The 15,871-nt window shown below is 38.7% G+C and overlaps 1 protein-coding gene across 1 annotated transcript in view; it reads left to right on the top strand.

The window, feature by feature from the left end:
- Nucleotides 1-15,871, top strand: part of LOC126260395 (dynein axonemal heavy chain 12-like) — an 82,487-nt gene that overhangs the window by 48,008 nt on the left and 18,608 nt on the right. Inside the window, exon 5 of the mRNA XM_049957723.1 lies at nt 7,315-7,500. Within this exon, the coding sequence (XP_049813680.1) occupies nt 7,315-7,500 (186 nt within the window). The remainder of the gene's footprint in view (nt 1-7,314; nt 7,501-15,871) is intronic.

Here is a 15,871-nt window from a genome sequence, read left to right as displayed (position 1 = left end):
TTCTCTGAATTATGCCAGTCAGAACTCTCTCTGCAGTATAGCATATGTTCCTCTAAATCTCCTGGCCTCAACCTTCATTAGTCACTGTTGTCCTTCACCAACCTATCCCCTTCCCTATTCCAGCACTATACTCTCCCTTTTCTGCTGCCCTCCTTTCATCCCTGCCTTCTGTCTAACATCCCAACTGCACCTAGCTGCCCTACCTTCTCCCAACCTCAATTGTGTATGCTCCCACAAGCAGCACTTTACCGTTCCCATCCCTATCTTGCTATCCCTCCCCATAGTTGCCCCAGCCTCCTCCTTACCCCTAACATCCACATTGCTTCTCCCATCTTCCATAATGTGCATTCTGGCCTTGGCAGCCAGAGACTGTGGTCATGTGTGCGCTTGCACGCGCGAGCGCGCTCGCGCGCGCACGGGTGTGTGTGTGTGTGTGTGTGTGTGTGTGTGTGTGTGTGTGTGTGTGTGTGTGTGTTAGAGAGAGGGGGGGCGGGGGGGGAGAAGTAGTGCATTTGCATGACTGTTGGTGTTTGTTGTCTACTTCCGATGAAAATCCTTTTGGTTGAAAGCCTACTTGTTTGACAGTCTTTTTGTTATGCATATCGACAACTCAACATTTCCACCATATCGTGAGTAGCAATCTATCCTTTTCATACTACTGTCATTATTCCATCCTGGATTTTCCATAATATTATTAATTTTAAATATATCTCCTGTACCCTAATCAGATGATTAACAAATATTAACGAGAAAAATAAATCACTGTTGTCTATCCTTACACAACCCCACTGCTGCAGCCAGGTTTACTGTTGTCAGAAAATGGAGTTATTACTGCAAGATCCAATATGCAAGCAAGTGAGAAAGGCTTTTAAATCATGTATTGTAAAGAAAACCAGGAACTACTGGTGCTGAATGCCCTAAACTGAAAATCATTATCATCCAATAATGAGAAACTCTGCAGCACATTGCACAACAGCTATGGAAATTGCCTGAAACCATAACTTCTGAAAGTATATGGATGTATTTTCGAGATTTGACTGTATGGTGAGGAAAACCTGTGACAGATCAATAAGCCAGATTTAAGTCATCATTCAGAAGGAACTGATGTCTATCATTCTTGTACTTTCTTCTAAAGTTTAATCTGGGAGACAACATGGACTATGTCTCCATGAAGAAAAACCTCATGACCATGTACCTAAATGTTACAATTTGCAGGTTGGTATTTTGCTCACCAAACTAGCATTCATCAACAACCATAAGAAGTTACCTGCAATAATATGTTGATAAAGTCGCACTGTCAAACAATATAATAAAATTTTTGTCTGTGGGATAGCTTTTATACATGAACACAAATTTATCTGTAATATGTGTTTAGCTCTCTGAAATTACTGGATCTAATTGAAATACAATTTTTATTTAACTTTTAAATTAATTTACATTTTCCATTAAGTTTTGCTTATTAGATTTGAGAAACAAAAATGTACTAAAAAGACCTTTTAATCTTCCACTTGGGATCTGTTTCTTAGTGAGCATACATTTATTTACCCATGAAGGGGCAATTTTTGATGCAAGGTATTTTCAGATGGGCATAAATGTCAAGTATCAAAGTGTTCATGACATTCTTTCCTGGCCCACATGCAGACAGCTTGTAATGGACATGGGGCTGTGAAACTAAAATTTTGAATCCTCATGAAATCAGAAAATATTTTGTTCTCATCAGTAACTAAAGGTAATAATACCAAGTGACAAGCAGTCATAAAATATATAATCCCAAGAGAAGCTCACCCATCTTGTTATTTTTTTTATTTCAGTTACTGAATAGCATAAAATATTACTCTCATTTTGTGATGTCATTAGATTTTACTTTTATTTTGACATCTCCATTACACATTTATCCACATGGGCAGTGAGAATGACATTCCAGTTATGACTGACATGTTTCTCCATCCACTTAAAAATTACTTATGTCAGGATTGGTCAGTCATGGATATATAAACAGATATTCGCCAATAAATATAGCTAAACAGTTTTACTGTTCACAGCTTTTCTACATGCAACTGGAAATGACAAATCATTCTGGGTTCTATTTGATTTGATTTGATTTGACTTTTATTGGTCCAGTTTTATCATACAGCACAAATTGTACAATTGATATTGGACATGTCAAAGATAAGTTATAATAATACATAGTATTAGCAAAATAGTAGGAAAATTAAAAATAGGTGCCTATTCCAATTAATTTTGTTATGTATTCAGAAATTCTCTGACAGAATAGAAACAGTGCTTTATTGTAAATGCCTTTAGTTTAGCTTTACATATTGGATGAGTAGAATTTTTTTATTTCCTCTGGTATCTTATTGTGTAGTATTACACCAATGTTAATTACGCTCCTCTGATTGGTGGTTGTTCTCTGATATTTTTGATGTATATTTGATTTCCCTCTGGTACTATAGTTGTGTACATTTTTGTTCTGTAGCAGTTTGCCTGTTTTCAGGAGGTAGTCCCTAGTGAACAAGATAGTTTCATAAATGATTAATCTTGGAACATTTAGAACACCGAGCTCAGTAAAATGGGATTTACAGGGCTCCATCTTTTTAAAGCCACAAATTATTATTAGAGCTCTTTTTTTGCATTCTAAAAACCTTTACACAGTGAGTTGAGTATCCCCAGAAAACGATCCCATATCGGACTAGTGAATGGAACTGTGCATAGTGTGCCTGCAGTACTGTTGTTTTGCTTGTTGTAGCCTTTAAAATTCTAAGGCCATTGCACACAGATGATAGTTTTCTAGACAAGTTATTTCTGTGTGTGTCCCACTTTAAGTCTTGCTGGACCCATAGACCTAAAAATTTTGTGACACTTACATTTTGTAGGGGGTCATTTATTAATTGTGCTTGAATAGACATTTGATTAGTTGGAGGAATTAAATGAAAATCAACACACACAGTTTTTTCAGTATTTATAATGAGTTTGTTTTTTGTGAACTACTCAGAAAGTATTTTCATAGAACTTTCTGCTGTGGACTGCAAAGTTTCTGGACTGTATCCAGTGAGCAATATACTGGTGTCATCAGCAAACAGGATAGTTTTTAGAATGAGATTTTCACTCTGCAGCGGAGTGTGCATTGATATGAAACTTCCTGGCAGATTAAAACTGTATGCCGGACTGAGACTCAAACTCAGGACCTTGCCTTTCACGGGCAAGTGCTCTGCCAATTGAGCTACCCAAGCACAACTCACAGAGCATCTGTGAAGTTTGGAAGGTAGGAGACAAGGTACTGGCAGAATTGAAGCTGTGAGGACAGGTCGTGAGTCATGCTTGGGTAGCACATGCCCACAAAAGGCAAAGGTCCCGAGTTTGAGTCTCGGTCTGTCACACAGTTTTAATCTGCCGGGAAGTTTCAGGATGGTTTTTGTGGGACTCATATATTCAACTAAGTCATCTACATAAATCAAGAATAGTAGTGGACCTAAGATTGAGCCCTTTGGTACACCATCTTTTATTGGTAATTCACTAGAAAGAAAGGAGTTGGTTCTTGTTTTATTCATTTTGCTCAATTCACACTGAAATGGTACTTTCTGCCTACAGTTTTTTTAGGTATGAACACAACCAACTTTGTGCTACACCTCTTACTCCTCGTCTTTCTAATTTTTCGAGCAGAATGTTATGGTCCAAGATGTCAAAGGCTTTTGACAGATCTAGAAAAATACCTGCAGCTAATTTATGTTGATCAAGGGATTTTAAAATCCAGTCTAAGAATTCGAAAATTGCTGTCTGTGTAGATTTAGACTTTCTAAAACCATGTTGTTGTACTGTAAGAGGTGCATATTTATTTATGATACTTAAAAGCCTGTCATAGAAGAGCAAACTGATGCTTTTCATTTATTATACATAGAAGCAGTCAAGATCACTGAGTTGCTGGAGAAAATTGGGACTGGTCCTTGACAGTGTACTTGAATGAGGTCTTCAGCTAGTGAAGTGAAGTATTCATTGAATTTTTCCACAACTGAATTTGGGTCTGTGACTTTTGAGCCTTCTAGTGTTAATGATACATTCTTTTTCTTTGGTGCTGAACTACAAGTTTCTTTCTTTATAATTCTCCACGTGGGTCTCATTTTGTTAGATGAGTTTCTTATCAAATTGTCATTCCACATAATTTTTGCATCTTTGACTACTATGCCATAGATTCTTTTGTAGGCTTTGAATAATATGTGAATTCTTGGGTTACTCCATATTTCTTACAACAGTACTACAGAAATCTGTTTCTCTCACAGGAAATTTTTATGCCTTTAGTTACCCATTGCTTATTATTGTTAGGTTTTACTGTTTTTACTACTTTTGGAAATGCTACATTAAAATAGTGAAGAAAGGTGCTCTGAAAACTCATGTACATGCTATCAACATTATCCTGAGTGGCGATGCTTTCCCAGCTTTTCTTCGCCAGTAATAGATTAAAAATCTTCAGAAAAGGTTCTTTTTTTAACTACTTTTTTGGAACTGCTACTACTTGTTACATTTCTATACACAGCAGCTGTGCCTCATGATCACTATAACCCACTCTCAGTACTCTGCTTGTGAATCTGTAATTTGCTTCTGAGATGAATATTTGGTTGATAATGGAATTTGTGCTTTCTGTTAATATTGTTGGGCAGTCTATTATGGGGATCATATTGAATGTGTTGGTCATATTTATCAAAGCATCTCTGGTGCTGCTGTCTTTTGGAAAATCAATATTGAAATCCCCACAAAGCACTATCTTCACATTTAGTGTACTGATCCTGTTCAGCAGAACCTCTAGTTTATTCATGAAGACTGGCAGGTTTCCACTTGGTGCTCTATAAATGTTAATATAAATGTTAATAACTATGAAATTAAGCTCTGGCAGTTCAGTAATGGAATGTTCAAAGTCTTTTTCAATTAAGTCAGTATAACTTTTATTGACATCACAGAACTTTATTTGTTTTTTCAAAAAGATAGCAGAGCCACCATGTTTGGAAAAACTCTTGGCTAAAATGACTTGCTTATCTATATCCTGAGATTGAGGTTAATTTTACTGCATCATTTTGCAGCTAATGGTCAGTAATGCAAATTATGTCATTTAGAGCATACTGGAGTAGTGCTTCCAACATGGAAATTTTATTTGTGAGTGACTGAACATTATGTTGTAGTATCGCAAAATCTGGGTATTTAGCAACTTTAGTTGAAACGGTTTCTGATTCATTATCTAATGGCATTTCTAATACAGCACTTCTGTTTGCTGGTGGCAATCAGCAGGTGAGTTAACTTCTGGAGCTTGTATAAATTTTGCTTCATCCACATCTGTCCTCTATGGTTTAAACCATTTCGTAATTTTTGTTTCTCACCTAATTGGTTTAAACAACTTGGTAATTTGCGTTTGGCCAATAGCACAGTTTGTAACTCGTCTGAAGCACTGCTTAATCTCTGTTTGTTTGTCACTTATTCTCTTTTTCTTCTCTCTTCTTCGAAATGTGAGTATATATTTTTTCGGCTAGTAATTTCTTTCATGGCATATTTAAATGACGTCCATGGACTGTATGGAACCTTCGCTCCAATCTGTTTATATCTACAGTATCGACATTCTTAAAGTTAGTTCATATTTCAGTGATACACTCGTTTGCAACATTAATTTCGCGGTTCACACACGACCAGGGTGGTAAATCATGACGATGTGGGATGTTCACAATGAGTACATTTGTTTGGGTTAAATTATTTAAACATTTCTTCATTTCTGTAATAACCTTGTATGTCCCATTTCTATAGATGTCGTTTGATCCTCCTATTAACACAGCAAAATCGTCTTTATTCAAACTAGCTACTCCAGTTGAAGTTGTTAGGTCCATTATTTCCCTCAATGGGGCCACTGTCTTTATGAAACCAGACGCTTTGAAACTACATGTTCTCATCAACATTGCAGAAATTTCACTGCCGTCACTATCACTTAACACACAGATTGTTTTACGTTTCCGGTAGATTTAAACGTTCTTCTTCTCACCTGACTAATGTTGTATTTTGCTGCACGTATACTAAATGTTCTTCAGTTTGCAGTTTCGCTGGAGATATGTTTTTTAACACAGGTCCCTTTGTTGCATTGAAGTCTGTGGTAGCGTAAGTGTGTGCACTTACTTTTGGAGTATTTTCACTGTTTCACCTACTTACAACAAGCAACAGTTTGCCTACTTTGTTTTCCCAACTTTTCAACTCTTTCCAACGTGTTCACTGAATCCACGGCAGAAATCACTTCAAAAGAGTTTTTTTGCACTAAATTTTCACTGTTTTTCAGATCTTTTACCTTCTGAGTACAACTTCCTTCAGTCATTATCTTCCATTTTCCGGAGACCGAGTCCTCTTTCTTCATTAGCGTCTCATGTTTTTCAGATTGTAGTTTACTTACTTCCACCATCTGAGTGTCGATTGTAAACTGTAGACTGGATATTCATTCTTCAGCTTCAGTATTTCATTCTTACAACTTGCACACGTTTTCCTTCCAATGTAATTAAAACGTGAATATGGTAGGTCTTTATATGTCTGAATTTGCATGCTTCACCAAACAGTATGTAGAGACACCCTCAGTTAAGTGCATTGTAAGTAGTAGGTAGAGCTAGTATGTTTGGTGTTTAATAAACACAGCTATTCAACAGTTTTAAGTTTTATTTTGTAAGATATTGACATTTCCTCTATCACTCCCACTTCTGCAAAATTAATACTTGTCACTCCCCACCCCCCACCCCTTCCCGCACACACACACACACACACACACACACACGGCCCTCCTGCAGCTCAGATTGTGAGTACAGTCTTGTTGTTATCTTAAGGCTTCCTTACAACTTCTCCATAATTATCAACCCATTTTGGATGAGTGTGGATGCTGATTTGACATTGAATTCTAGAAATATTTGATGTTTGCAATCTGTCATCTATTTTTACAATGAATTTTTTACATAATTAAACAACACCATTTACTTCTTTTCTAGCTGTATATTTATTATTTATGTTCTCTACAACAAATCTTTACATTTTCATAATTGCTCTGTACATCAATTAATCATTTGTTTGCTCTTGAAGCAAGTTGTATCTGTTTTATGTAATCATACAGTACGTTTATTTACTCCGCATAAGGAGAACTTATTTTTCTTTTTTTAATTTTATTTTTTCAAACTGCTTATCTATATGTACTGACTAAGATGTTAAGGAAACTGGTTGCCGTAGTTCATAAGACTGAGGCTCCACTTATTAACTTATATATCTGTCATATGTAACACAAAAAAACTACTTAAACTTTTCTTTTACCTGTAGAGTTTGCCACAAGATACAGAGGCTGAAATATATGGTATGCATCCTAATGTTGATGTAATTCAGAAAATAAATAATACAAGTTTGTTTATTGATGCCTTGTACCTCGTTCATGGGCCAGCTGTACCAACTAAAATATCAGACATTGAAGATGTTCTTATCGACACATGTACTATTTTGCTAGAACAGGTACGTAATTAAATCTTAAATATAATTCAAATTAATCAGTTGTGTGCTAATTATTTTATAAAATACTAGAGATACGAGGTGTGTCTGAAAAGTAAGTGCTGTTTTGTTCTACCATAACTGCAGTGCAAGTTTCACAGCTCTGCACATCTGCTCTCATCCCTCTGGTTCTTGCTAGTGACTGTTGATAATATCTAAGACACTCTCTGAGCTCACTTACCATGAAGTGTGTTCTGTAATATGATTTTTGAAAGCAAAGAATATTAAGTCATCTGAAATTCTTCATCAACTTGTAGAGATTTGTAATGAAAATGTAATGACTGATGGAGGGGTGAGAAAATGGGTGAGACCATTCAGTACGGGTGAAGCAATATTGCATGGAGTTGGTAGCCTTCTGTTGTCAATGATAGTTTGATTGAGAAAGTGAATGAGGAAATTCATGAAAACAGATGTTTCACAATAAGAAAGCTTTTTCATGAGTTTTGACAAATTTCAACCACTGTTTTGCCAGAGATTGTCACAAATTGCTTAAATTTTCACAAACTGCATTCCCATTGGGTTGCACAAATGCTTATGAATGTCCTCAAAATGATGCGAATTGGCAGTGCTTTGATATTTCTTACCCGATACAGTGATGAGGGAGATGAATTGTTAAATGGAATTGTGAGTGGGGATGAACCTGAGTTTTTCATGTCATTCCAGAATAAAAACAACAGTCACTTGAGTGGAGATGCTCACATAGCTCCAAAACACAAAAATTCAAAATAACATTATCAGCACAAAAGCCCAGGTGCACTGTATTCTGGGACAGACTGGGCATTCTGCTTGTTGATTTCCTTCCCAGATGTGGAAATGTCAGTGCTGTACAATACTGTAAAACACTGAGCAACCATCAACATGCAATTTAGAACAAAAGGTGTGAAATGCTGAATCAAGGCAGTGTGTTGCTTCAAGACAATGCACATCCCCATTCTGTCAGTTTCACTCAAAAGCTTATTCAACAATTTGGTTGAGAGCAGTTTGATAACCCACCGTACAGCCGCAAACTCATACCTTCTGACTACCAGTTGTTCTTGAACATGAAAAGTGATTTTACAGGAGGGCACTTTGACTGTGACGATGATGCAAAAAATGGTGTTCAACAGAGACTGTCTTCCCTGGCAGTATCTTTGTATGAAGAGGACATATGAATGTTGGTTTCCCAGTGTGATAAATGTGAGAACAATGGTGGCAACTATGTAGAAAAATACTCTGAGAAATGCTCTTCCTCGTAAAAACAAATTTTGCTTTGAAAAAAATGTTAACAGTTTTTTTCCAAAATGGTATTTACTTTATGGACATGCCTCATGTCCCTACATATTATAAAAATGGGTGTAAGTATATGTACATGCATCTCTGTATGTTCCACATCTCCTCCTGAACCAATGAACCGATTTCAACCACACTTGGTACATGTGCACCTTACTGTCAGGCATCAATTGTTGTGGTGGTAAGAGCCACCTGATACCATACTTCAGGAGAAATGACGTCACAAACAATGAGATGAATGACATTTAAATTTATTACTTCTGTATTAGTAATTCTATTCACAATAAATTTTGTAGATAGTATCCCCATATGCTGCTACATGCACCTACAAATTTACATTGTGATACTACACATAGTTCAGGAGAGATGATGTCATAAACATTGAGACACATGAAAAACTGCAATGTCGTGCATGATGTTTAAATATATTGCTTCTCTGCTACTAACTCCATCCACAATATATTTTACAGGCATTTTCCACATAGTTTGATAAATGTACCTATACAAATATATTATTGTGCAAAGCAGAGTTCAAGAGATACATTTTCAGAAACACGGAATGTATGAAAAAATGTGGCATCCAGCATGCAATTTTGATGAATTTATTCTTTACTACTATAACACCCCCATGAACCATGGACCTTGCCGTTGGTGGGGAGGCGTGCATGCCTCAGCGATACAGATGGCCGTACCGTAGGTGCAACCACAACAGAGGGGTATCTGTTGAGAGACCAGACAAACGTGTGGTTCCTGAAGAGGGGCAGCAGCCTTTTCAGTAGTTGCAGGGGCAACAGTCTGGATGATTGACTGATCTGGCCTTGTAACACTAACCAAAACAGCCTTGCTGTGCTGGTACTGTGAACGGCTGAAAGCAAGGGGAAACTACAGCCGTAATTTTTCCCAAGGGCATGCAGCTTTACTGTATGGTTAAATGATGATAGCGTCCTCTTGGGTAAAATATTCCAGAGGTAAAATAATCCCCCATTCGGATCTCCGGGTGGGGGCTACTCAAGAGGACATCGTTATCAGGAGAAAGAAAACTGGTGTTCTACGGATTGGAGCGTGGAATGTCAGATCCCCTAATCGGGCAGGTAGGTTAGAAAATTAAAAAGGGAAATGGATAGGTTAAAGTTAGATATAGTGGGCATTAGTGAAGTTCGGTGGCAGGAGGAACAAGACTTCTGGTCAGGTGAATACACAGTTATAAATACAAAATCAAATAGGGGTAATCCAGGAGTAGGTTTAATAATGAATAAAAAAATAGGAGTGCGAGTAAGCTACTACAAACAGCATAGTGAACGCATTATTGTGGCCAAGATAGACACAAAGCCCATTCCTACTACAGTAGTACAAGTTTATATGCCAACTAGCTCTGCAGATGATGAAGAAATTGATGAAATGTATGATGAGATAAAAGAAATTATTCAGGTAGTGAAGGGAAACGAAAATTTAATAGTCATGGATGACTGGAATTCGAAAGTAGGAAAAGGGAGAGAAGGAAACATAGTAGGTGAATATGGATTGGGGCTAAGAAATGAAAGAGGAAGCTGCCTGGTGGAGTTTTGCACAGAGCATAACTTAATCATATCTAACACTTGGTTCAAAAATCATGAAAGAAGGTTGTATACATGGAAGAATCCTCGAGATACTAGAAGGTATCAGACAGACTATATAATGGTAAGACAGAGAGATTTAGGAACCAGGTTTTAAATTGTAAGACATTTCCAGGGGCAGATGTGGACTCTGACCACAATCTATTGGCTATGAACTGTAGATTAAAACTGAAGAAACTGAAAATAGGTGGAAATTTAAGGAGTTGGGACCTGGATAAACTGAAAGAACCAGAGGTTGTACAGAGTTTCAGAGAGAGCAAAAGGGAACAATTGACAGAAATAGGGGAAAGAAATGCAGTAGAAGAAGAATGGGTAGCTCTGAGGGATGAAATAGTGAAGGCAGCAGAGGATCAAGTAGGTAAAAAGACGAAGGCTAGTAGAAATCCTTGGGTAACAGAAGAAATATTGAATTTACGAGGGCAGTTCAATAAGTAATGCAACACATTTTTTTTCTCGGCCAATTTTGGTTGAAAAAACCTGAAATTTCTTGTGGAATATTTTCAAACATTCCCGCTTCGTCTCGTATAGTTTCATTGACTTCCGACAGGTGGCAGCGCTGTACGGTGCTGTTAAAATGGCGTCTGTAACGGATGTGCGTTGCAAACAACGGGCAGTGATCGAGTTTCTTTTGGCGGAAAACCAGGGCATCTCAGATATTCATAGGCGCTTGCAGAATGTCTACGGTGATCTGGCAGTGGACAAAAGCATGGTGAGTCGTTGGGCAAAGCGTGTGTCATCATCGCCGCAAGGTCAAGCAAGACTGTCTGATCTCCCGCGTGCGGGCCGGCCGTGCACAGCTGTGACTCCTGCAATGGCGGAGCGTGCGAACACACTCGTTCGAGATGATCGACGGATCACCATCAAACAACTCAGTGCTCAACTTGACATCTCTGTTGGTAGTGCTGTCACAATTGTTCACCAGTTGGGATATTCAAAGGTTTGTTCCCGCTGGGTCCCTCATTGTCTAACCGAACACCATAAAGAGCAAAGGAGAACCATCTGTGCGGAACTGCTTGCTCGTCATGTGGCTGAGGGTGACAATTTCTTGTCAAAGATTGTTACAGGCGATGAAACATGGGTTCATCACTTCGAACCTGAAACAAAACGGCAATCAATGGAGTGGCGCCACACCCACTCCCCTACCAAGAAAAAGTTTAAAGCCATACCCTCAGCCGGTAAAGTCATGGTTACAGTCTTCTGGGACGCTGAAGGGGTTATTCTGTTCAATGTCCTTCCCCATGGTCAAACGATCAACTCTGAAGTGTATTGTGCTACTCTTCAGAAATTGAAGAAACGACTTCAGCGTGTTCGTAGGCACAAAAATCAAAACGAACTTCTCCTTCTTCATGACAACGCAAGACCTCACACAAGTCTTCGCACCCGAGAGGAGCTCACAAAACTTCAGTGGACTGTTCTTCCTCATGCACCCTACAGCCCCGATCTCGCACCGTCGCATTTCCATATGTTTGGCCCAATGAAGGACGCAATCCGTGGGACGCACTACGCGGATGATGAAGAAGTTATTGATGCAGTACAACGTTGGCTCTGACATCGACCAGTGGAATGGTACCGCACAGGCATACAGGCCCTCATTTCAACGTGGCGTAAGGCCGTAGCATTGATTGGAGATTACGTTGAAAAATAGTGTTGTGTAGCTAAAAGATTGGGGAATAACCTGGTGTATTTCAATGCTGAATAAAACAACCCCTGTTTCAGAAAAAAAATGTGTTGCATTACTTATTGAACTGCCCTCATAATTGATGAAAGAAGAAAATATAAAAATGCAGTAAATCAAGTAGGCAAAAAGGAATACAAACATCTCGAAAATGAGATTGACAGGAAGTGCATAATGGCTAAGCAGGGATGGCTTGAGGACAAATGTAAGGATGTAGAGGCATATATCACTAGGGATAAGATAGATACTGCCTACAGGAAAATTAAAGAGACCTTTGGAGAAAAGAGAGCCACTTGTATGAATATCAAGAGCTAAGATGGAAACCCAGTTCTAAGCAAAGAAGGGAAAGCAGAAAGGTGGAAGGAGTATATAGAGGGTCTATACAAGGGTGATGTACTTGAGGACAATATTATGGAAAGGGAAGAGGATGTAGATCAAGATGAAATGGGAGATACGATACTGTGTGAAGAGTTTGATAGAGCACTGAAAGACCTGAGTCGAAACAAGGCCCCGGGAGTAGACAACATTCCATTAGAACTACTGACGGCCTTGGGAGAGCCAGTCCTGACAAAACTCTACCATCTGGTGAGCAAGATGTATGAGACAGGTGAAATACCCTCAGACTTCAAGAAGAATATTATAATTCCAATCCCAAAGAAAGCAGGATTTGACAGATGTGAAAATTACCGAACTATCAGTTTAATAAGTCACAGCTGCAAAATACTAACGCGAATTCTTTACAGATGAATGGAAAAACTGGTAAAGCCAACCTCGGGGAAGATCAGTTTGGTTTCCGTACAAATGTTGGAACACGTGAGGCAATACTGACCTTACGACTTATCTTAAAAGAAAGATTAAGGAAAGGTAAACCTACATTTCTAGCATTTGTAGACTTAGAGAAAGCTTTTGACTGGAATATTCTCTTTCAAATTCTAAAGGTGGCAGAGGTAAAATACAGGGAGTGAAAGGCTATTTACAATTTGTACAGAAACCAGATGGCAGTTGTAAGAATCAAGGGGCATGAAAGGGAAGCAGTGGTTGGGAAGGGAGTGAGATAGGGATGTAGCCTCCCCCTGATGTTATTCAATCTGCATATTGAGCAAGCAGTAAAGGAAACAAAAGAAAAATTCGTAGTAGGTATTGAAATCCACAGGGAAGAAATAAAAACTTTGAGGTTTACCAAAGACATTGTAATTCTGTCAGAGACAGCAAAGGACTTGGAAGAGCAGTTGAACGGAATGGACAGTGTCTTGATAGGAGGATATGAGATGAACATCAACAAAAGCAAAATGAGGATAATGGAATGTAATCGAATTAAGTCAGGTGATGCTGAGGAATTAGATTAGGAAATGAGACACTTAAAGTAGTAAAGGAGTTTTGCTATTTGGGGAGCAAAATAACTGATGATGATCAAAGTAGAGAGGATATAAAATGTAGACTGGCAATGGCAAGGAAAGCATTTTTGAAGAAGAGAAATTTGTTAACATCGAGTATAGATTTAAGTGTCAGGAAGTCGTTTCTGAAAGTATTTGTATGGACTGTAGCCATGTATGGAAGTGAAACATGGACGATAAATAGTTTGGACAAGAAGAGAATAGAAGCTTTCGAAATGTGGTGCTACAGAAGAAAGCTGAAGATTAGATGGGTGGATCACATAACTAATGAGGAGGTATTGAATAGAATTGGGGAGAAGAGGAGTTTTTGGCACAACTTGACAAGAAGAAGGGACCAGTTGGTATGACATGTTCTGAGGCATCAGGGGATCACATATTTAGCATTGGAGGGCAGCGTGGAGGGTAAAAATCATAGAGGGAGACCAAGAGATGAATACACTAAGCAGATTCAGAAGGATGTAGGTTGCAGTAATTACTGGGAGATGAAGAAGCTTGCACAGGATAGAGTAGCATGGAGAGCTGCATCAAACCAGTCTCAGGAGTGAAGACCACAACAACAACTATGACATTCCTACAGTTGGGTCAACTTAAGAATATTCCTGACCCTGGCAGCCCTTTTGAAAACATTCAACTCCAAAGCACAGACTGCTGTAGGCAAAAACAATAGCCATCTATAGAGCTCTAAAGAGGCACTTCCATACAGTTGTTCACAAAATCATGTTATACATATGTGAAGCAGCTGCATCCAGCATTCAGAAACTGTCCAGAATACAGCACTTATACACCTGTGCATTATGCATATTTCTTTGTATGACTTTTCGTAATTTCAAAGGTTTTTTCACAACTACATGGAAATGATTTTTTTAATGTTACATACAAACATATTTCCTTTTTTGTTTTCATTTCTAAAAGAAAATTAGCAAAATGAATTCCCTGGCAGTGCCAGGTTTGTCAACCAGTTTATAATAAAAATCAGGTAAAACTGTAGTAATCACAAAAATCAATAAAAAACAGACATTTATGACATCATGCAAAGTCTGTTGTAATTCAAAATAAGAGTACAATGACAATTTTAGGTGAGTGTGGCGATTTTAATTGAGAGAATGATAATTTATAGACTCAAATGTGATAGCTTAAGCACTGAAAATTTTAAGTAGGTACTGAAATGACAGAACTGTAAAAAATTTGCAGCCTTAAGTAATTGAAAGGTTTGAACAATATAAGGAAAAGATTGATTGCTACTCACCATGAAGGTGACACGTTGAGTTGCCGATATCTACAATGAAAAGATACTTACACATTAGCTTTCAGCCAAAGCCTTCTTCCACAAACAACCACACCTCACACATGCACGACCACCATCTCCAGCAGTTCAGACTAGAATGCTGTTATCACGTAGAATGAAACAACAACCTCGAGGAGGTGGGATGGGGAAAGGGGGTGAGAGAAGAGCACTGACTCTAGGAGCATGCAGGGCTTACACTGTCAACAGGCACAGAATCAGGATGCTGCAGAGCAGGGAGTTAGGGAGGAAGAAAGGCGGGCAACAGACAACGAAAGATGAGATGAGTAGGGTAGGGGAAAGACAGGCTGGTGCATTGGCATAGACCGGCAAACAAAGAGCATGAGATGACAAGAATAGTGAAGAGGTGATAGGATAGAGGGAATGGAAATGTTTGGTGGAGAGTGTGGAGACAGTAGGTTACCATAGACCGAGGCTGAGATAATTTTGGGAGTTGAGAGGGTGCTTTAAGGATAACTCCCACCTGTGCAGTTCAGAAAAGCTGGTGATGGAGGAGAGAATCCCCATGGCTTGAGTTATGAAGCAACCATTGAAATTGAGAATGTCATGTTCAGCAGCATATTGTGCCAGAGGGTTGGCCTACTTTACTCTTGGCCACAATTTGGTGATGACCTTTCATCCTAATGGACAGTTGGTTGGTAGTTATACCAATATAAGAAGTTGTGCCTCTGCTGGAATAGGATAACCCTATGGCAGGACTGGAACAGGAAGTGTTGGATGGCTGAATTGGGCAGGTCTTCCATGCGGATATGATTCCTGTGGCTAGGGATTAGGACTGGGAGTGGCATAAGAATGGACCAGGATGTTGTGGAGATTGGGCTGGTCATAGAATACCACTTTAGGTAGGGTGGGAAAGATCTTGGATAGGATGTCCCTCATTTCAGAGAACAATGATTGGTGATCAGAGCCAGTGGTTCATTTGTTCCAGTCTGGGGTGGTACTGGATGATGAAGAGATCACTCCTTTATAGCTGGATTTTGGGATTGGTTGGAGGTGTGTGGGGAAATGGCATGGAAGATTTGTTTGTGGACTAGAGCTGGGGGTTAGCGCCTGTCTGTGAAAGTCTTGGTTAGACCCTCAG

Source organism: Schistocerca nitens, chromosome 5 (genome assembly GCF_023898315.1).
Source record: "Schistocerca nitens isolate TAMUIC-IGC-003100 chromosome 5, iqSchNite1.1, whole genome shotgun sequence".
Taxonomy (NCBI): domain Eukaryota; kingdom Metazoa; phylum Arthropoda; class Insecta; order Orthoptera; family Acrididae; genus Schistocerca; species Schistocerca nitens.
This window is presented reverse-complemented; position numbering and strand designations above follow the sequence as displayed.